Genomic DNA, 15316 nt, shown 5'->3' on the forward strand with positions numbered 1-15316 from the left:
AATGCCAATCTTCCTCTTTTTGCTTGAGGAAGATTGTCACTGAGCTAACACCTGTGCCAGTCTTCCTCTATTTTGTATGTGGCATGCTGCCACAGCATGGCTTGATGAGTGGTAAGTAGGTCCAAGCCCGGGATCCAAACCCACAAACCCCGTGCAGCCAAAGCGGAGTGGGTGAACTTAACCACTACACCACCAGGCTGCCCCTATTTCAACATATTTTAAAGAAGAGGGAATTTGGACTTAAAGAGGGAAGGAGAAAGAAAACTGATATTTATTAGATCCCTTCTAAGGACCTCTCACCAGCATGGCCTCAGAATCCTGGGGAGAAGCCAATATTACCATCTCATTTTTCAACTTTCCAGGAAGAAGGAAAAGCCAGTGCAAAAGCCCTATGTGTGTTCTGTGCCTGCTGGGTTTGAGGAAGAGCAGGAAGGCCAGTGTGGTTGGAGAGAAGTGAGTGAGGAAATGAAGTGAGAGAAGGAATTGAAGTCGGCTAAACACTGGAAGGCAAAATTGTGAGCACCTTGTGGGACACTGTATGGACTTTGCCCCTCACCCTGAGTGAAATTAGGAGCCATGGCAGGGCTTTTAGCAGAGGAGTGACATGATCTGACCTGTTTGAGCAGGATCACTTTGGCTGCTATGTGGAGAACACACTGAACCAGATCAAGCGTGGAAGTAGGAAGGTTAGGAGGCGATTGTAGTGATTCAGGCCAGAGAGGATGGTGGGCTGCACCTAGGTGGCAGCAGCAGAGGTCATGAGGGGTGGTTGAATTCTGGATATATTTGGAAGGTAGGGCAGATAGAATTCCCCTGCAAGTTGATGTGCAGTGTGAGAGAAAGAGAGGAGTCAAAAAAGACTCCAGAATTTTTGGCGAGCTACTGAAAGGATGAAGTTGCCATGAAATAAAACGGGGAGGTCTAGAGTTGAAGCAGGTTTGAAGGGGAAGATGAGTCTGCTGTGGACAGGCTGGGTTTGAGATGTGTCCTAGACATCCACGTGGAGTTGTAGATTAAGGTGGCAGACTAAGCAGTCTGGAGTTAGGGAGATGTCTGAGCTAAACAGATTTGGGAATTATTAGCACATAGATGGCATGTTGTCTATAGAGTCATGGAGCCTAGATGCTGTTGGAAAGGGAGTGAGTGAGGATGGAGAAGAGAAGAGGTCCCAGAGTTTAGCTGTGGGTGGCCCCGGCAAGAAGAGGTGGAAAAGAGGAGCAGCTAGCAATGGGGAGCCACCTGTGAAGTAGAAGTGTGCCAGGAGAGTGTGGTGTGTTGGAAACCACGTGAAGCAAATGCTTCAAAGAGGAGGGAGAGCTCAACCTTGTCAAGTACTGCTGAGAAGGCAAGTGAAAGGGACTGAAAGCTGACCACTGGGTTTGACAAGGTGAAGCTTAACTACAGCCATTTCAGTAGAGCGTGGGGCAAGAGCCATGTTGGAGTTTAAGAGAGAATGAAAGGAGAGAAACTGAAGACATCTCGTCTGAAGTATTTTGATGTAAAGCAAAGCAGAGAAATGGGGAAATGCCTGGAGAAGGAGTCTTGTTTTCTTTTTAAGATGGAAAGGATAAAAGCAAGTTTATATGCTTATGGGAATGGAGAAAATCAAGGACGTGAAGAGGGGCGGAGAGGGGTGTAAAATTACTGAAGCTGATGTCCTTAAGCAGGTGACAGGGACTCCTGAAACACGATGTTGCGGTGTGCTCTTTGCTGAAGCTCTGGAGGCCTAACTCATGCACCCAAACTTGGAGGAGACTGACATCTAAAACAGAAAGCAGATTTAGCACAAGAGAAGCTGACTTATGACACTATTATCTGACAGAATAAATGGCGTGTTTTATTTGCTCAGGGTGCAACCTCTCTCCTCAAGGCACATCAACTTAAACGCAGAAGATTGCTTGGTTAGACAGGAATATATAACTCCCTTCCGTTCTACTCTGAATCTGAAGTTGTATTTCCTTCCAGTAAGACTTTCTGCTTTCTGATCTATTGATGTCTCTATCAAAGGAACTGACATCAGTTCTCCAGAAGCAGCACAATCTTTGCAATAATAAACACTGACAAATGATTCATCATTATCCATCCTTTTCCAGAAACTGGTCTGTCCCTCCTGTATAAAGTCCCTTTTCTTTAGTCTTATTGGTGATAACAGAGAGGATTAGATTAAAGAATAGCTTTCTTCAGTTATTTCCCAGTCTCCCAGGATGCCCTTTGGAGACGCTGTATGATCTGCTCTTTCTCAAGTCTCTTCAGTGGCACCTTCACAACTCCTCCCCTTGGGTGAGGTGCTTTGGTCAGGGCTGTGCACCCATTTAAAATTGATGCTTCTAGTTTCAGTCTCAGAAGACAGACAATTCTTTTTTAAAAATTGAGATATAATTCATATACCATAAAGTGCACCATTTTAAAGTGTACAAATCAGTGGTTTTTAATCTATTCACAAGGTTGTGCACCCGTAATCACTATCTCATTCCTGAAGATTTTCATCACTCCAAGAAAGAAACCCCATATCCAATTGCAGCCACGCCCATTTCCCCCATCCCTCTACCTCTTGGCAATCACTCACTTGCTTTCTGTCTATGAATTTGCCTATTCTGGACATTTCCTATAAGTGGAATCATACAATATATGGCCTTTTCTCTCTGACTTCTTTTCACTTAGCATAGTGTTTTCAAGGTTCATCTGTGTTCAGCCGTGTTCATATAGGCCATCCATGATAGCCTGTATCAGTACATCATTTCTTTTTATGGCTGAATAATATTCCATTGTATGGACATACCACATTTTGTTTATCTACTCATCAATTGATAGACATTCGGTTTGTTTCCAGTTTTTGGCTATTATGAATAATGCTGCTATAAATATTCATGTACAAGTTTTTGCAAGGACACATGTTATCATTTCTCTTGAATATGTACCTAGGAGGGGAATTTCTGGGTCACATGGTAACACTATGTCTGAATTTTTGAGGAACTGCTGAACTGTTTTCCACAGTGTCTGTGCCATCTGATGTTCCCATAACCACTGAGTGAGGGTTCCAGTTTCTCCACATCCCTGTCAACACTTGTTACTGTCTATTTTTTGATGATAACCATTTTAGGGGATATGAACTAGGAGGATGGATAATTCTTCAAATTGTGGGGGCATATCCTTTTAGATTCTTTTATGTTACAAATGTGAAACTCAGTTTACAGATGTGAAAATGGAGGCACAGACGAATTCCCTGCTCAAGGTCTTATACTTTCTAATGATGGAGCTGGTGTCTGTCTTGTATACAAGTGATCTTTCCACGAGGATGTTGTGATGTCTGTGGCATTCTAGTCAGGAATCCAGAATGTGCATAGGTCTGTCTCAGTAAAGGGTGGATCTCAGGAGCAAGACTCTTAGGGCTAATTGTGATGGCTGCTGGGAGAGTGAAATATTATTTATCTTTCCTCTCGTCACCTACTTAACACAGTAGACAGCATTGTTATAGATTCTTCAGAACCTGAAGTAGATATTTTCTTGTTTACAGATTTCTCCTTGTTTTTCTACTAGACTTCAAGCACTTAGAAGGCAGTGAAAATGTTTTAGTATTTACAGAGCTGAGTAAAATGCCTGGCACCTGGTGGGCCCTCAGGAAATGTGTGAGGAATTGAATTGAGTAAGTCACTGGAGATTATTAGAGAATGAGTTTATTATAAATCAACTCTTTGGAAAAACAGCACAACAAAAAGATGAGATATAAATGGTAGGTGGTAAAAAAACCCACTTTGTTTATTATGTATCACAAGTTATTGAGAATAACATAGAATTAAGTTTAGTGCTTACAGGTGTAAATTGACTAGTTAAGGCAAAATACACATCAAGATATTGGCTCGACTATGGCCTATTGTTACATGAAACTTTAGTCTACTTGTAATTAGTAAATGATGCAATACCCTGAACAATCCCTAACTTCAAGTTCTGAATTTCCAAATATCTGAAACACTGAATCTTTCTCATTGTCTTTATAATTAAAAATTTTGTAAAATATGAAAATTTACAGAAGTCTATAGTAAGAAGTGAAAATACCCTTTCATCTCTCGCCTCACTCCCACACTGAATGGAGTGTCAGGTTGTAAATTCCAAGGGCAACTGATATTTTGGAGCTTTATTTGGAAGAATGAAGAATATTGTAACTTTTCCTGGGATTGACTTCCTTTTAAAGACAAACACAACAGTGACAGTCCTCAAATTCTGAATAAAGCAGAGTCACTGAACTGGGAAACTTTTTCTCAAAGGTCCTCTCTTGCTGTGGATGGAGAACGTGTGATGAAACAGTCTTAGCTATTCGTGAAGAGTGACAGCAAGAAGCTGTTTTTTTTCCACTGCTGATTTTGCTTCAGACAAGCTGTCATTTGTACACAAGGTTGGGAGGGTTGCTGAGGTGCTGTTTAGGATTGCTTGGCATCTCCAGGTGGTTACCACCATTCTCTTCTTTGAAGAAGGAATGGCATATGGCTCCTGCAATGGTTTTCTTTATCCAGCTGAGATACTTTTTTGTAAGGAGAATGTAGATACAAGGCTTCTGGGGGTTCCCACACTTCCCAAGGAAGTGACACCTCTGAAAGTGTTATCACATATCAGAGGACTTCCAGAATCCCCCTGGAACAGAAAGGCAAATGTTTGAAATGAGTGCTTTCCAAAGATGCTGTTCATCTTTTTCTTCATTCATTTATTCCTTCATGCATTCTTTCTCTCTTTCCGTACTTAAAGGCTAATTTAATATCTCTTTTATTAATAGTCTGCCCTCAGCATCAATTAATACTGATTTTGTTCGTCTTTTCCAATCATTCATCTTTTGAAAAATGAAATTCTGGAGAAAATGTGCAAACTCATTTTCATCAGGAAAAGAAAAAAGAATAACAAAGGAAACCTTTCACAATGAAAATAATTGTCTCCTTCAGTCGGCCTGTGTCCTCTTTTGTTGGTCAATAGATGTTAGGGGAAGAAACTGAATGGGATTCTAGAAGACTTGAGATGAGATCTCAACTCCTCCTTGCTCTGAGGAGGACACTAGCTAAGCCATCTCAGACCAAGGGCTACTTCTGGAATTTCAAACAATTTTTAGAGATTTTTTTCCCCAGGATTCATCATCCTATTTCATATTCTCTCTGACCTTGCAAACCACTCATGGATCATGAGTTCCAAATAGGTCAAACCCTGGTCAAACCTGTTCTTGGCACGTTGAGAGGCAGAACAATGCAGGAGTTGAGAGTCAAATGGCCTCGGTCCAAATCCACCCTACTGATAGCCAACTTGAGGAAGTTAAGTAACTTTCTACACCTTAATTTTCTTGTCTGTAAAATAGAGTTGATGATAATAGTGCCTATCTCATGGGTTTACTTGAGGATTAAGTGGCACGAAGTGTAGAATTTGGTATAGTCTCTGGCACTTGATAAATGCCAGCTGGCACGATCATTTTTGAGAGGGATGGAGAGCATCCATAAATGGTGGTTAAATGGTATCCTAAGAATGACCATTATGAAGGAGGGAACACTCCCAGAGCAGAAGGTTTCACCTGGGACAAAGCCGGACACACAACATCAGTGTCAAATAGTAGTCCTTGCAGGCCTTATACATAACAAGTAATAACAGTTGTCCACCCTGTGCTTCCTAAGCACTCTATTTTACCTTATTTCCTATAGCCAAAAAATGGCTTAAATTTGTAATTTACTTACTTCTTATGAATCATCTTCACCTTTTCGAGGACCAGCACGGATCATGCTGTTGTCAATAACTGGCGTAAAATTATAGTGCTCTACGTCATTGCAGAGTTTTTGGTCTATCACAGTGACATTGACTTCTCTCAAGGTATTTGAAATTTTGCAAGAGTCTCTTTTGGTGCTTCCCCTTCCTGCCACATGAAACTTGGTGTGGGGTTTGACATCTCCTGTTTTGGTGGCTTTGGTTATAGTTGCTTTACCTTCTAGCTAGAAAAGAGACAGGAAATGCAGTTTTAGGCAAGGACAACAGTAACAAAACCCAGAAAATAGCTCTGATTGGAATATATATCTTGCTTATTTAGCATATTCTTATGAAGGACATGGCTGGAGACATATTCCAAACTAACTGACTATCAGTAATTGACTTTTAAAAAGTTGTGGCACACCTTTTCAGGAGTGTTTTGCTAAACTGATCTAGGTAAACTTCAGTTGACTTGTCAATGATAAAATTATACTGGTGGTGGCTGACAGTTCTCTGGTTGAAAGCTGTAGTGGAGAACTCAAGCACTGTCTTATTCACATGGTCTTAGGCTTGTGAACTGACTCGTATTGAGACCAGTGGAAGGAAACCAAGGCTCTTGATGCAGTGGGCAGGGTGGGAAAGTGACCAGTGTCCTCATTTTCCACTTCAGTGGAAATGCGGCTTCCCCACTTCTGAGCATGTACAAAACACCCTTGGGATCTCATCTGCCTTCAAATGCTCACCCACACTCTGCCCTTTTGTTTCATTCACAAAACCCTCTTCTTGGGTTACCACCCTGCTCTGTCTTTTTCCAAAAAGTCAGAGCAAGGAGAATATGGAGTGTGATCAAGATTGAGTAGACAGTAAAGGGAGACAATTCTAGTTCTTTCTTTTCTTCTTGTCTCAAGCTCTGTTTGAAACTGAAGGCTCTAGTATTGTGAAACTTCTAAAAACACAGGAGCACAACAGCAAGGGCCACTGTCACATTCCTATCATTGCATTGCTTTCAGCCCCTACTTCCTGACATTTGACTGTCCCCATTTCCTCTGTGCCCTCTCTGAGTTGCTGGTGCTTCAAAATCCCATCTTGCTAACACTTAGAAGGTGAAATGGCCAAAATGAAAGTCTTTCTATAGAACATGACTTCAAATGCCTGTGTGTAACTTCTCTCCTTCTCCCCCACTCACGCTTTCTCATAGCCTTCATGCTGTTATCTGGTAGGACAGACAAGGAGGTAGGAGAACCCCCAAAGGAAATTCGGGTCTACAAGAATGGATCAAAATTGGAGTCTTGGAAGCATACATTTGTAAGGAGCAGCCCTCTCAAGCTCTCTTGATGACAAGCACACAGAACAGCAATGAGCACATCATTAGGTTTTAACCCCGGAAGGTTAACCTTGGTGAAGTCCTGACACACTCTTTATGATTTCTCTAGCAACATCACTCTCTTGGCTACAGTGTCAGAAGTGAGAGCGAGTTTCTTGACTCTACACCAAGAACACAGACCCCTCATATCTGCTACTCATCCCACCCCCTTGTAAAGGTAAGATTTTAGGCCCTGAAGGAGACCTGACCACTTCTACCACGTGCTTGAAACCTGAGTCCAGAATCTCTTCCCTTCTCTTGATTACCTTTGCCACTGTCTAGCTTAATTCCATCCCTTATCCAAAATTATTCAGGAAATATTTATTGAGGGCCTACTATGTATCAGGCACTATTCGAGGTGTTGGAGGACATAGAAGTAAAGAGACAAAAATACCTCGTCTGTAGAGCTTACATTCCAGTGAGGGAGGCAGACAAACAAGTAGACACAATCTAAAGTATATCAGAGATGCGTGCTAAGGAGAAAAACACAAGAGGGAAGTAGGTCAGGGAGCAGCCTCTGGGGCAGGGGAGGGAGTTGCCTTTCACTGCCCAGGACACTGGATGGGAATTAGAGTATGGGGAGGAGGAGGGACCAGAGACAGAGGTCCAGCCTGCTGGTCCTCAGGAAGATAGTGTGAGGTCATGTATAGGAATTGGGAGGCAGGGTAAGGAGTGTAGGGAGTTTGCCAGAAGCATGCAGAGCTCTCGGGCCCTCTCTTTACTCCTGATATTGAGGGTGTGTGGATCCCCTGAGCTTTCTCTTAACTCCTGCTGGGCAAATTCCTCATCAGCCCCCTTTGGACTAGTGTGAACCTTCTGCCTTGCAGTCTTGCCTTCTCTGTTCTACTTTATGCACAGCAGCCAGATAATCATTCTAAAAACAAGTCTGATTGTCTGATTGTCACTGCTCTGCTTAAAACGCTTTCCCACTTCCTTCCCCATAAAGTTCAAACTTCTTACCATAATTTGCAATGCCTGGCTCCATGGACTTCTGTCCCTTCCTTCTCAAATCTCCCGATAACGTCCTTTTCTCAACCCTCTTCCTCCAAAATGCATTTTCCAGAAAGACCTCTCTTATATGTGCTGTTCTTCCTGCTCAGAAGACCCTTCCCTCCCTTTTTTTCTGCTGATTCCTGTATCTTCTCTAGGAAAGCTTCCCTGAGAGCTTCTGTCACTGATGAGTAAAACATTGTCAGATCAGAGCCGTTCATCTACTTTTCTCTCCTGGTAGACTATGAGTGCCGGACCCGATTACTATTTATCTTCAGAGGAAGAGAAAAGCAGACCAAAACTCACAGTTAACCACTTACAGCTGGGCCATGATTTTTCCTGATGATCAAACACACTCTGATCACCAATATCAGACAAAGTGACCCTAACGAAGCATGCAAACCAAGGCCGCTCTGCAGTCATGTAAGAGTATGGGCGAAAACAAGGTCACTGTGCACACCACAAAAATGACCACACATCCTCTATTAGTGAAAATGAGTGACTGCTGCTTCTTTATCAACCATAGCTTTAGCCTTTCTCCATTCTTTCTGCCTCCTAGATAAGTAAGATTCATTGAGATGCCCAATCACAGAATTACCCCACTTCCTGACAACATTCAGTTCAGAGCAAAGTTCTACTTCCTTGAACTCTCCCCTAAATTGCCTGACACAAGCCCAAATCCGATGACAACCCCCATCTAACACCCTCCTACAGAACCATCCTGTGGTTCCTCATGGCGTACAGTCTCCCTTGTAGAGCAAACTGTAATAGACCCAACTTGGTTTGACTGTAGGTGAGTTCCTGGTGGCATCACACATTGGATCGCCAGGTCCTTCCTCGGTAGGACTTTCGTCAATATCTGTTGAGTTGAACTGAATTCCAAGAAGAGGTGTGCCTGTGGCAATTGTGCTGGGTCTCAGCTGCACTTCTTACCCTGATATCCTGTGTTAGCCAAGCTTGGCTGTGGGGCAGAGTGTGCAAAAACCAGTTTCAGGTTAAACTGACCAAATTTCAAAATTATGCTATTTCAGACTAGTTGTTGAAAAAAAACCCACCTTTACCTGGAGTTGAAGAGCCCCTTCAAATGACTGTGGGTCGTAGCATGGATAGGAAATCGCCTTTTTAATGGCAGATATTTGGTCATGTTTCTCTTTGTGGGATGTAGAGTGGGCTCCAAGAGTAGCTTGAGGTTTGCCCTTCCTGGAAAAAACAAGGAAAACATATCATCTATGTGAAAGAATAGATGAAATTAAGTCATAACCTTAATTTATTCAAATCTGATCAGTTCTTTCACATGGCTTCCTATTTATAAACAAGCACAGCAAGACAGAGGGAATTTATGGGGCTTTTTTCTTTTGGTATTTTAGTGACTTTTACCTTAAACTCCCAGGATGTGTATTATCACAAATTGCTTCAACTTCATCACATCTTTTCAAGGAAGAAGCATCAGAAAGGAGATCTCAGGTCTTCTGGCAGATGCAAGAGCATTGGGTTTGTGAAGGCCTGGACAGGGATGCTGGGATGATGACCAAGGAGGGTTGCTACCGAAAGAGGAGCTCCTGGTTCCTCCACCTGCTTTGGATTTGTGGAATCCACACCTAAGGGAAGAGACTAAACCCAAGAATTGGAGCAGAAGTAGCAGGTTCGCTTTTCTGTGCTTCAGGGAAATAATGCACCTTGCGTAAGTCTTTGGAGATAACACAGGTCGACAAAAGTCAAGCTTTTAATAGGTAGGACTAAATAAATGAATCTTGATTTTGTAGTGAAGTTTTAAAGCTGAATCTAAGCAAACACATGCATGCACATACACATAGACAGAAGCAAGCACACACAATAGGGTTAGCCCTCAGTCTAGTTTGTGAACCTAAGGATAGCTAACCTGGGAGAGGTGGGCACAAGCATTTCTTGATTTGCTGGGCAGACTTTGCACCAAGCGGGCCTATTAATGAAGCGTGCCAGTGGCTAACTTTATTTACAGCACGTGTTGTGCTGAAGTTCCTGCTTGTTGAATTCTCATTTTACACAACAATATAATGTGAATAATGTGAATGTGTTTGGATTCTCTTTGTGAGAAGTTAGTTTTTAAGCCTCTTCTTTTATTCGTGCAATTTATACTAAAGTGCCCTGGGCAATAACAGGCACTGTTATTTAGGAAATATATTAGTTTGAACCACAGGAAATGGCTATGTTTTAAAGTCAAACAGATACCCGGCTACATACAAATGATCACAATGCAAGATGATGAGCTAAGTGCCTTGAGACAGTATAAAAGAAGAACTGAAGGAATTCAGAGACACAAGAAAATGCTGTTGGCAGGGAGGTTGAGAAGTTTTCACAAAGAAGGCTGGTTATTTATTTGCTTATATATTTATATATTTCTGAAAGTGATTGGAAAAATACTGGATGCTAGTAGGCGCGGGCTGGAGGAGATTTCAGGTTCAGGTGTGATGGTCGGGGATTATGAGAATGAAGCAGATGGCCCTCAGAGAAATGTTAAATGAGCCTAATCATCCAGCATGTTTAAATGCCTCTGGAGTCCAGACTTGACACTTACCCCGGAGCCAGTCCTCAAAATGAAGACTGTTAGCAAAGTGATCTTTTTAAAGCCCCAATTGACTTGGTATTATTTTTTAATTGCTCAGGTTAAGTTTTTTCCAATTTCTACAATTTTCCATGCTATCTGGCTCGAACGTTTACTACAATGCAAGGGGGGTGTTATTCTTCCCATGTAGAGATAAGGAACAGGAAGTTTAGACAGGGCAATTAACTCTCCCAAGTTCACACAACGAAAATGGCAAAGCGGTGTTCTGACGTGGTTCTACATCATGTAAAAACCATATTGTTTCCATTGTGAAGCGCTGTTTTCCTAAAGTAGTGGCTCTTTATCATTTCTATTTTTGATTTCTGAAATATAGAGCCATTCGAGAACCCACTAAAGTACAGACACACGTATGCATGTAAATATTTGCATACAGTTCTGGGAGATTCACAGATTTCTTGATGCCCATCAATGACCTTGAAGGAGCTCATTAAGATTTGTTAAGGGGCCGGACCTGTGGTGCAACGGTTAAGTTCAAACATTCTGCTTGGCGGCCCGGGGTTCACTGGTTTGGATCCCAGGTGTGGACATATGCACCGCTTGTCAAGCCATGCTGTGGTAGGCATCCCACATATAAAGTAGAGGAAGATGGACATGGATGTTAGCTCAGGGCCAGTCTTCCTCAATAGAAAGAGGAGGAGTGGTGGGAGATGTTAGCTTAGGGCTAATCTTCCTCAAAAAAAAAAATTGTTAAGAATCCCAGCTCTGAAGGCATCATTGAGCTATAAGATGTCATAGTGTGTGGTTAAGACCATGAACTCTCGGTTCCAATCCCAGACTTATAATTCACTAGCTGATGACTTCAGTAAATCTACTTAACCTCTCTCTGCCTGAGTCTCCTCATATATAAAATGGGGCTGATAATGATGATACTTAAGAAGCTTAAATGAGCTAATATATGTAAAACACTTAAAATACTGCTATGCTTAATTGCACATTTTTAAAAATGTTGGCATATATATATGTGTGTTTCATTGGATTATTTTACACTGATATTATTGTTTTCTTTACCACTCCCACCACTAGAAACAGACACTCAAAAACACATCTGAAACCAGAAGTTTAAGCAACTGAGAGCTGGGGTTATTCAGTTGTAAATGGATGACTGGGAGGTCTAGTTAATAAGTAGCCAATACATCCTGATTTAATGGCTGTGTCAGTTTTTCATTCAAATGTTTCGTTCTGTAGATCTGGCCTGAGTTGATGAGAACCAGCAGATGTAGTGAATGCTTTCATATTTTTGCTGTAGACCCATTGGGTACATTTTCATCTTATAAGGCCAACATGCCTTTTAGACAGGAAAGACACATAATAGCATTAAAAACTGTTGGAAATTAAGTTATGATTTCTTTTCCCTTTTTACATAATGTTAAGCATAAATTAAACCAACATAGAATTCCATTTTCTCATGAGCAGAACTGAAGAGCATATGGAAACAAGTCTTACCGCCAGGAATTAGAAGGAGACACGTGGCAGCAGGGAATGAGAACGGAACAGGAGTTTTCATGGCTGTGTTCCCCACATATGGAGGCCATTCAGTTTCAGATATTAACGTTAGTAACATACAATAAAACGCAAAGGATGTGGCTTTCTCTCTTTTTTCTTTCTCTGCTGTACTGCTGAAGATTTTGGTGTTTTATTACTGAAAAACATAACCTTATTTTAGCGATGGTGTGGTTATTTATTCGTTTTGCAGGGGAGGTCATTTCCTTTGGGGTTAGACCTCCCCTGTGTAAATGAAGTCATGGAGACTGATAAATCAAGAACATTAAAGAGAAAATTGCTCTTCTTTTGACGGCTTTTTCACTTTCAAATACAAATTATTTAAAAAGCTAAGAATTCAAGTCTATATCAGAAATTGTTTTGAAATTTCATCCTTAAACCAATTCTAATGGAGAAAGGGTAGATATTTGATGCATTCATTGTTGAGGCTGCTAGGAATCACTGAGGAAAAACTGAAGTTAGATTCTTAACTCACTCAGTCAACTATAGAAGCACTAGGTGTAGCTCAGATGAATATTTATACACATGTGGAAATGAGAAAGGTACTTTGAAATATGACACTAAAGGCAGAAATCGTAAAGAAAAAGACTGATAAATTCAATTATGAAAAATTAAAGCTTCTGTTCCTTAAAATATAACAAAGTCAAATTGCAAACTCTTTCAATATATGTGACACAAATGGGTGTTTTTACAAAGCAGTAAGAAAAGATGAACACTTGAAAAGAAAAATAATCAGAGAATTTGAATAAGTAAGTTACAAAAGAAGAAATTAAAATGGCTGCTGTATTCCTAGTCTATATAGGAGGAATGCATAAGCACATAGCACAAGTTATCAATAATAAAAATGCCATTTAGGGGCTGGCCCAGTGGAGTAGTGGTTAAATTCACACTTTCTACTTCAGTGGCCCGGGGTTCATGGGTTCAGATCCCAGGTGTGGACCTACACACTGCTCATCAAGCTATGCTGTGGTGGTGTGCCACATACAAAATAGAGGAAGATTGGCACAGATGTTAGCTCAGGGACAATCTTCCTCAAGCAAAAAGAGGAAGATTGGCAATGGATATTAGTTCAAGGCCAATCTTCTTCCTGCCCCCCTCCACAAAAAGCAATTTAAAACATTTAAGTATTATTTTTGCTTGTCAAATAGCCAAAAATTAAAAAACAAAAAGAATACCCTCTATTGTTGGAAATTCTCAAGTGTTGATGGTATTTCAAAGTGCTACTATCTTTCTGAAAGGTAATACATTTAAAGGGTTGTTACATTTTTCATTATTGTTGACCCAACAAGTCATGTCTATGAATTTAAAAAAAGTAGTGGAGATGCATAAAAATTTAGCTATAAGGAGTTCCATGGCATTGTTGCTCATAATGAGAAAATGTGGAAAATAATTTAAATGCCCCAAAATGAGGAATTAGGTAAGCATTTTAGTCTCCTACTGCTGCTGTCACAAATTACCACAAACTTAGTGGCATAAAACAATGCAAACTTATTATCTTACACTTGTGTAAGTCAGAAGCCTAATGTGGGTCTGTCTCACGGGGCTGAAACCAAGGTGTCTGCAGGGTTGCATTCTCTTCTGGAAGCTCTGGGGGAGCATCCATTACTTTGCCTGTTTCTAGAGGCAGAGGCTTGCATTCCTTGGCTTATGGCCCCCTTCCAGCTTCAATGCTAGCAATGGCTGGTGGAATCTTTCTCACACTGTATCACACTGACACTGACTCTTCTTCTGCTTGCTGCTTCCACTTTTAAGGGCCCCTGTGATTACATTGGGCCCACCCAGGTATTCTCCCTATTTTTTTTTTTTTTGGTGAGGAAGATTGGCCCTGAGCTGTTGCTAATCTTTCTCTCTCTCTTTTTTTAAAGATTTAATTCTTCCCTTTTCTCCCAAAGCACCCCCAGTACATAGTTGTATATTTTAGTTGTGGGTCCTTCTAGTTGTGGCATGTGGGATGCCGCCTCAGTGTGGCCCAATGAGCGGTGCCATGTTCGCACCCAGGATCTGAACTGGCGAAACCCTGGGCCACCGAAGTAGAGTGCACAAACTTAACCACTCGGCCATGGGACCGGCCCTGCCAATCTTTCTCTTTTAGTTTGAGGAACACTGTTGATGAGCTAACATCTGTGCCAATCTTCCTCTATTTTATGTGGGATGCCACCACAGTGTGGTTTGACAAGCGGTGCTATGCCCGTGCCCGGGACGCGAACACTTGGCCACCAAAGTGAAGCATGAACTTAACCACTATGCCACTGGGCTGGCCCTGTAATCTTCCTATTTTAAGATGAGTTGATTAGCAACCTTAGTTCCATCCACAACTTCAATTCCTCTTTGCCATGTAAACTAACATATTCACAGACGCCAGGCATCTTTGGGCATCTTTGGGTGGATGGGAGGCATTATTCTGCATCCTATAGTAAGTATAATTAATCCATATAACCATTCTATGAAATCATTAAATAACATGGAAAGTGACCACAAAATGTTGCTGTAGTGGACAACTCTTATGTGTCACCACAGATCCTCTTGACCCCATGAAAGTCCATGGACTTTGGCCACTTGTTCTCCTGCTCCTTGGTGGAGACCATTCTGCATGGCCTTGGACAGTCTTCATTGGGCACCACCTGATGATATTTGCCTCATGCCTGCACGATGCACCTTTTGTTTCCCATCCCTGGACTCCACTGCTGCTGCTGAGGTCTAGGATGCAGCAGGATGCAGAAAAGCAGGGGAGTTCATGCCTTTTTGGGAAGTCTGTTGATTAGCAGGAGACAGAATCTAGGGGATAAGTTCTTTTCTCCTCCCTCTTCTCCCCCTACAGTATTCTTTGAAGCAGTCATTCTTATGGCTTTTGGAAGATAAGGCTGAATAACCAGTTGTGTTTGATACCAAGAGGTTTCCTGCCCAGCTGTGCACACTTGTGTTGGTGCTTCTCCTCAACGCTCCTCTTTTCTCCGTCCACTGCCCCCACCTCCCACTATTGTAATCCCTAAGAAAGTGGTAGCACGTAATCTCTGCTCTCTGGGAGCTCGGGCTAAAACAATTGGGAATAGCACCAGGAGTTCTGAGTGGCCTTGTAAATTAAACTCATGAAATGATATTGGAGTTGAATGACTCACTGATCTGACACAGTAGGGATCCCATTGCTGGTGATA

The 15316-nt window shown here is 41.7% G+C and overlaps 1 protein-coding gene across 3 annotated transcripts; it reads right to left on the minus strand.

The window, feature by feature from the left end:
- Positions 1 to 3656: 3656 nt before the first annotated feature.
- Positions 3657 to 12279, minus strand: LOC103559056 (granzyme A-like). Of its 3 annotated transcripts, none has more exons than XR_011530592.1 (6): positions 12108 to 12211; positions 9440 to 9673; positions 9124 to 9262; positions 8841 to 9023; positions 5703 to 5954; positions 3659 to 4626 (listed from the first exon to the last, which is right to left on the minus strand). XR_011530592.1 is itself a non-coding variant. In XM_070587588.1 (6 exons), the coding sequence occupies exons 3-5, from the start codon at positions 9204 to 9206 to the stop codon at positions 5706 to 5708; spliced, it is 360 nt and encodes a 119-aa protein (XP_070443689.1). In that variant the 5' UTR covers positions 9207 to 9262; positions 9440 to 9673; positions 12108 to 12211; the 3' UTR covers positions 3724 to 4626; positions 5703 to 5705. The 3 variants fall into 3 exon arrangements, 1 of the variants encoding a protein (XP_070443689.1); XM_070587588.1 differs by having other exon boundaries at positions 3724 to 4626; positions 8996 to 9023; XR_011530593.1 differs by lacking the exon at positions 8841 to 9023 and having other exon boundaries at positions 3657 to 4626; positions 9118 to 9262; positions 12108 to 12279.
- Positions 12280 to 15316: the final 3037 nt, after the last annotated feature.

This window comes from Equus przewalskii, chromosome 20 (genome assembly GCF_037783145.1).
Source record: "Equus przewalskii isolate Varuska chromosome 20, EquPr2, whole genome shotgun sequence".
Taxonomy (NCBI): domain Eukaryota; kingdom Metazoa; phylum Chordata; class Mammalia; order Perissodactyla; family Equidae; genus Equus; species Equus przewalskii.

What these genes read in the sequence shown, in the direction of transcription:
- LOC103559056 (XM_070587588.1), bottom strand. Translation starts at nt 9,206, where the DNA reads ATGACCAAATATCTGCCATTAAAAAGGCGATTTCCTATCCATGCTACG. An exon ending in AAGGGGCTCTTCAACTCCAG is followed by an intron (nt 9,024 to 9,123) that starts GTAAAGGTGGGT and finishes TCTGCCCCACAG; the next exon opens with CCAAGCTTGGCTAACACAGG. An exon ending in GGCTAACACAGGATATCAGG is followed by an intron (nt 5,955 to 8,995) that starts GTAAGAAGTGCA and finishes TCTCTTTTCTAG; the next exon opens with CTAGAAGGTAAAGCAACTAT.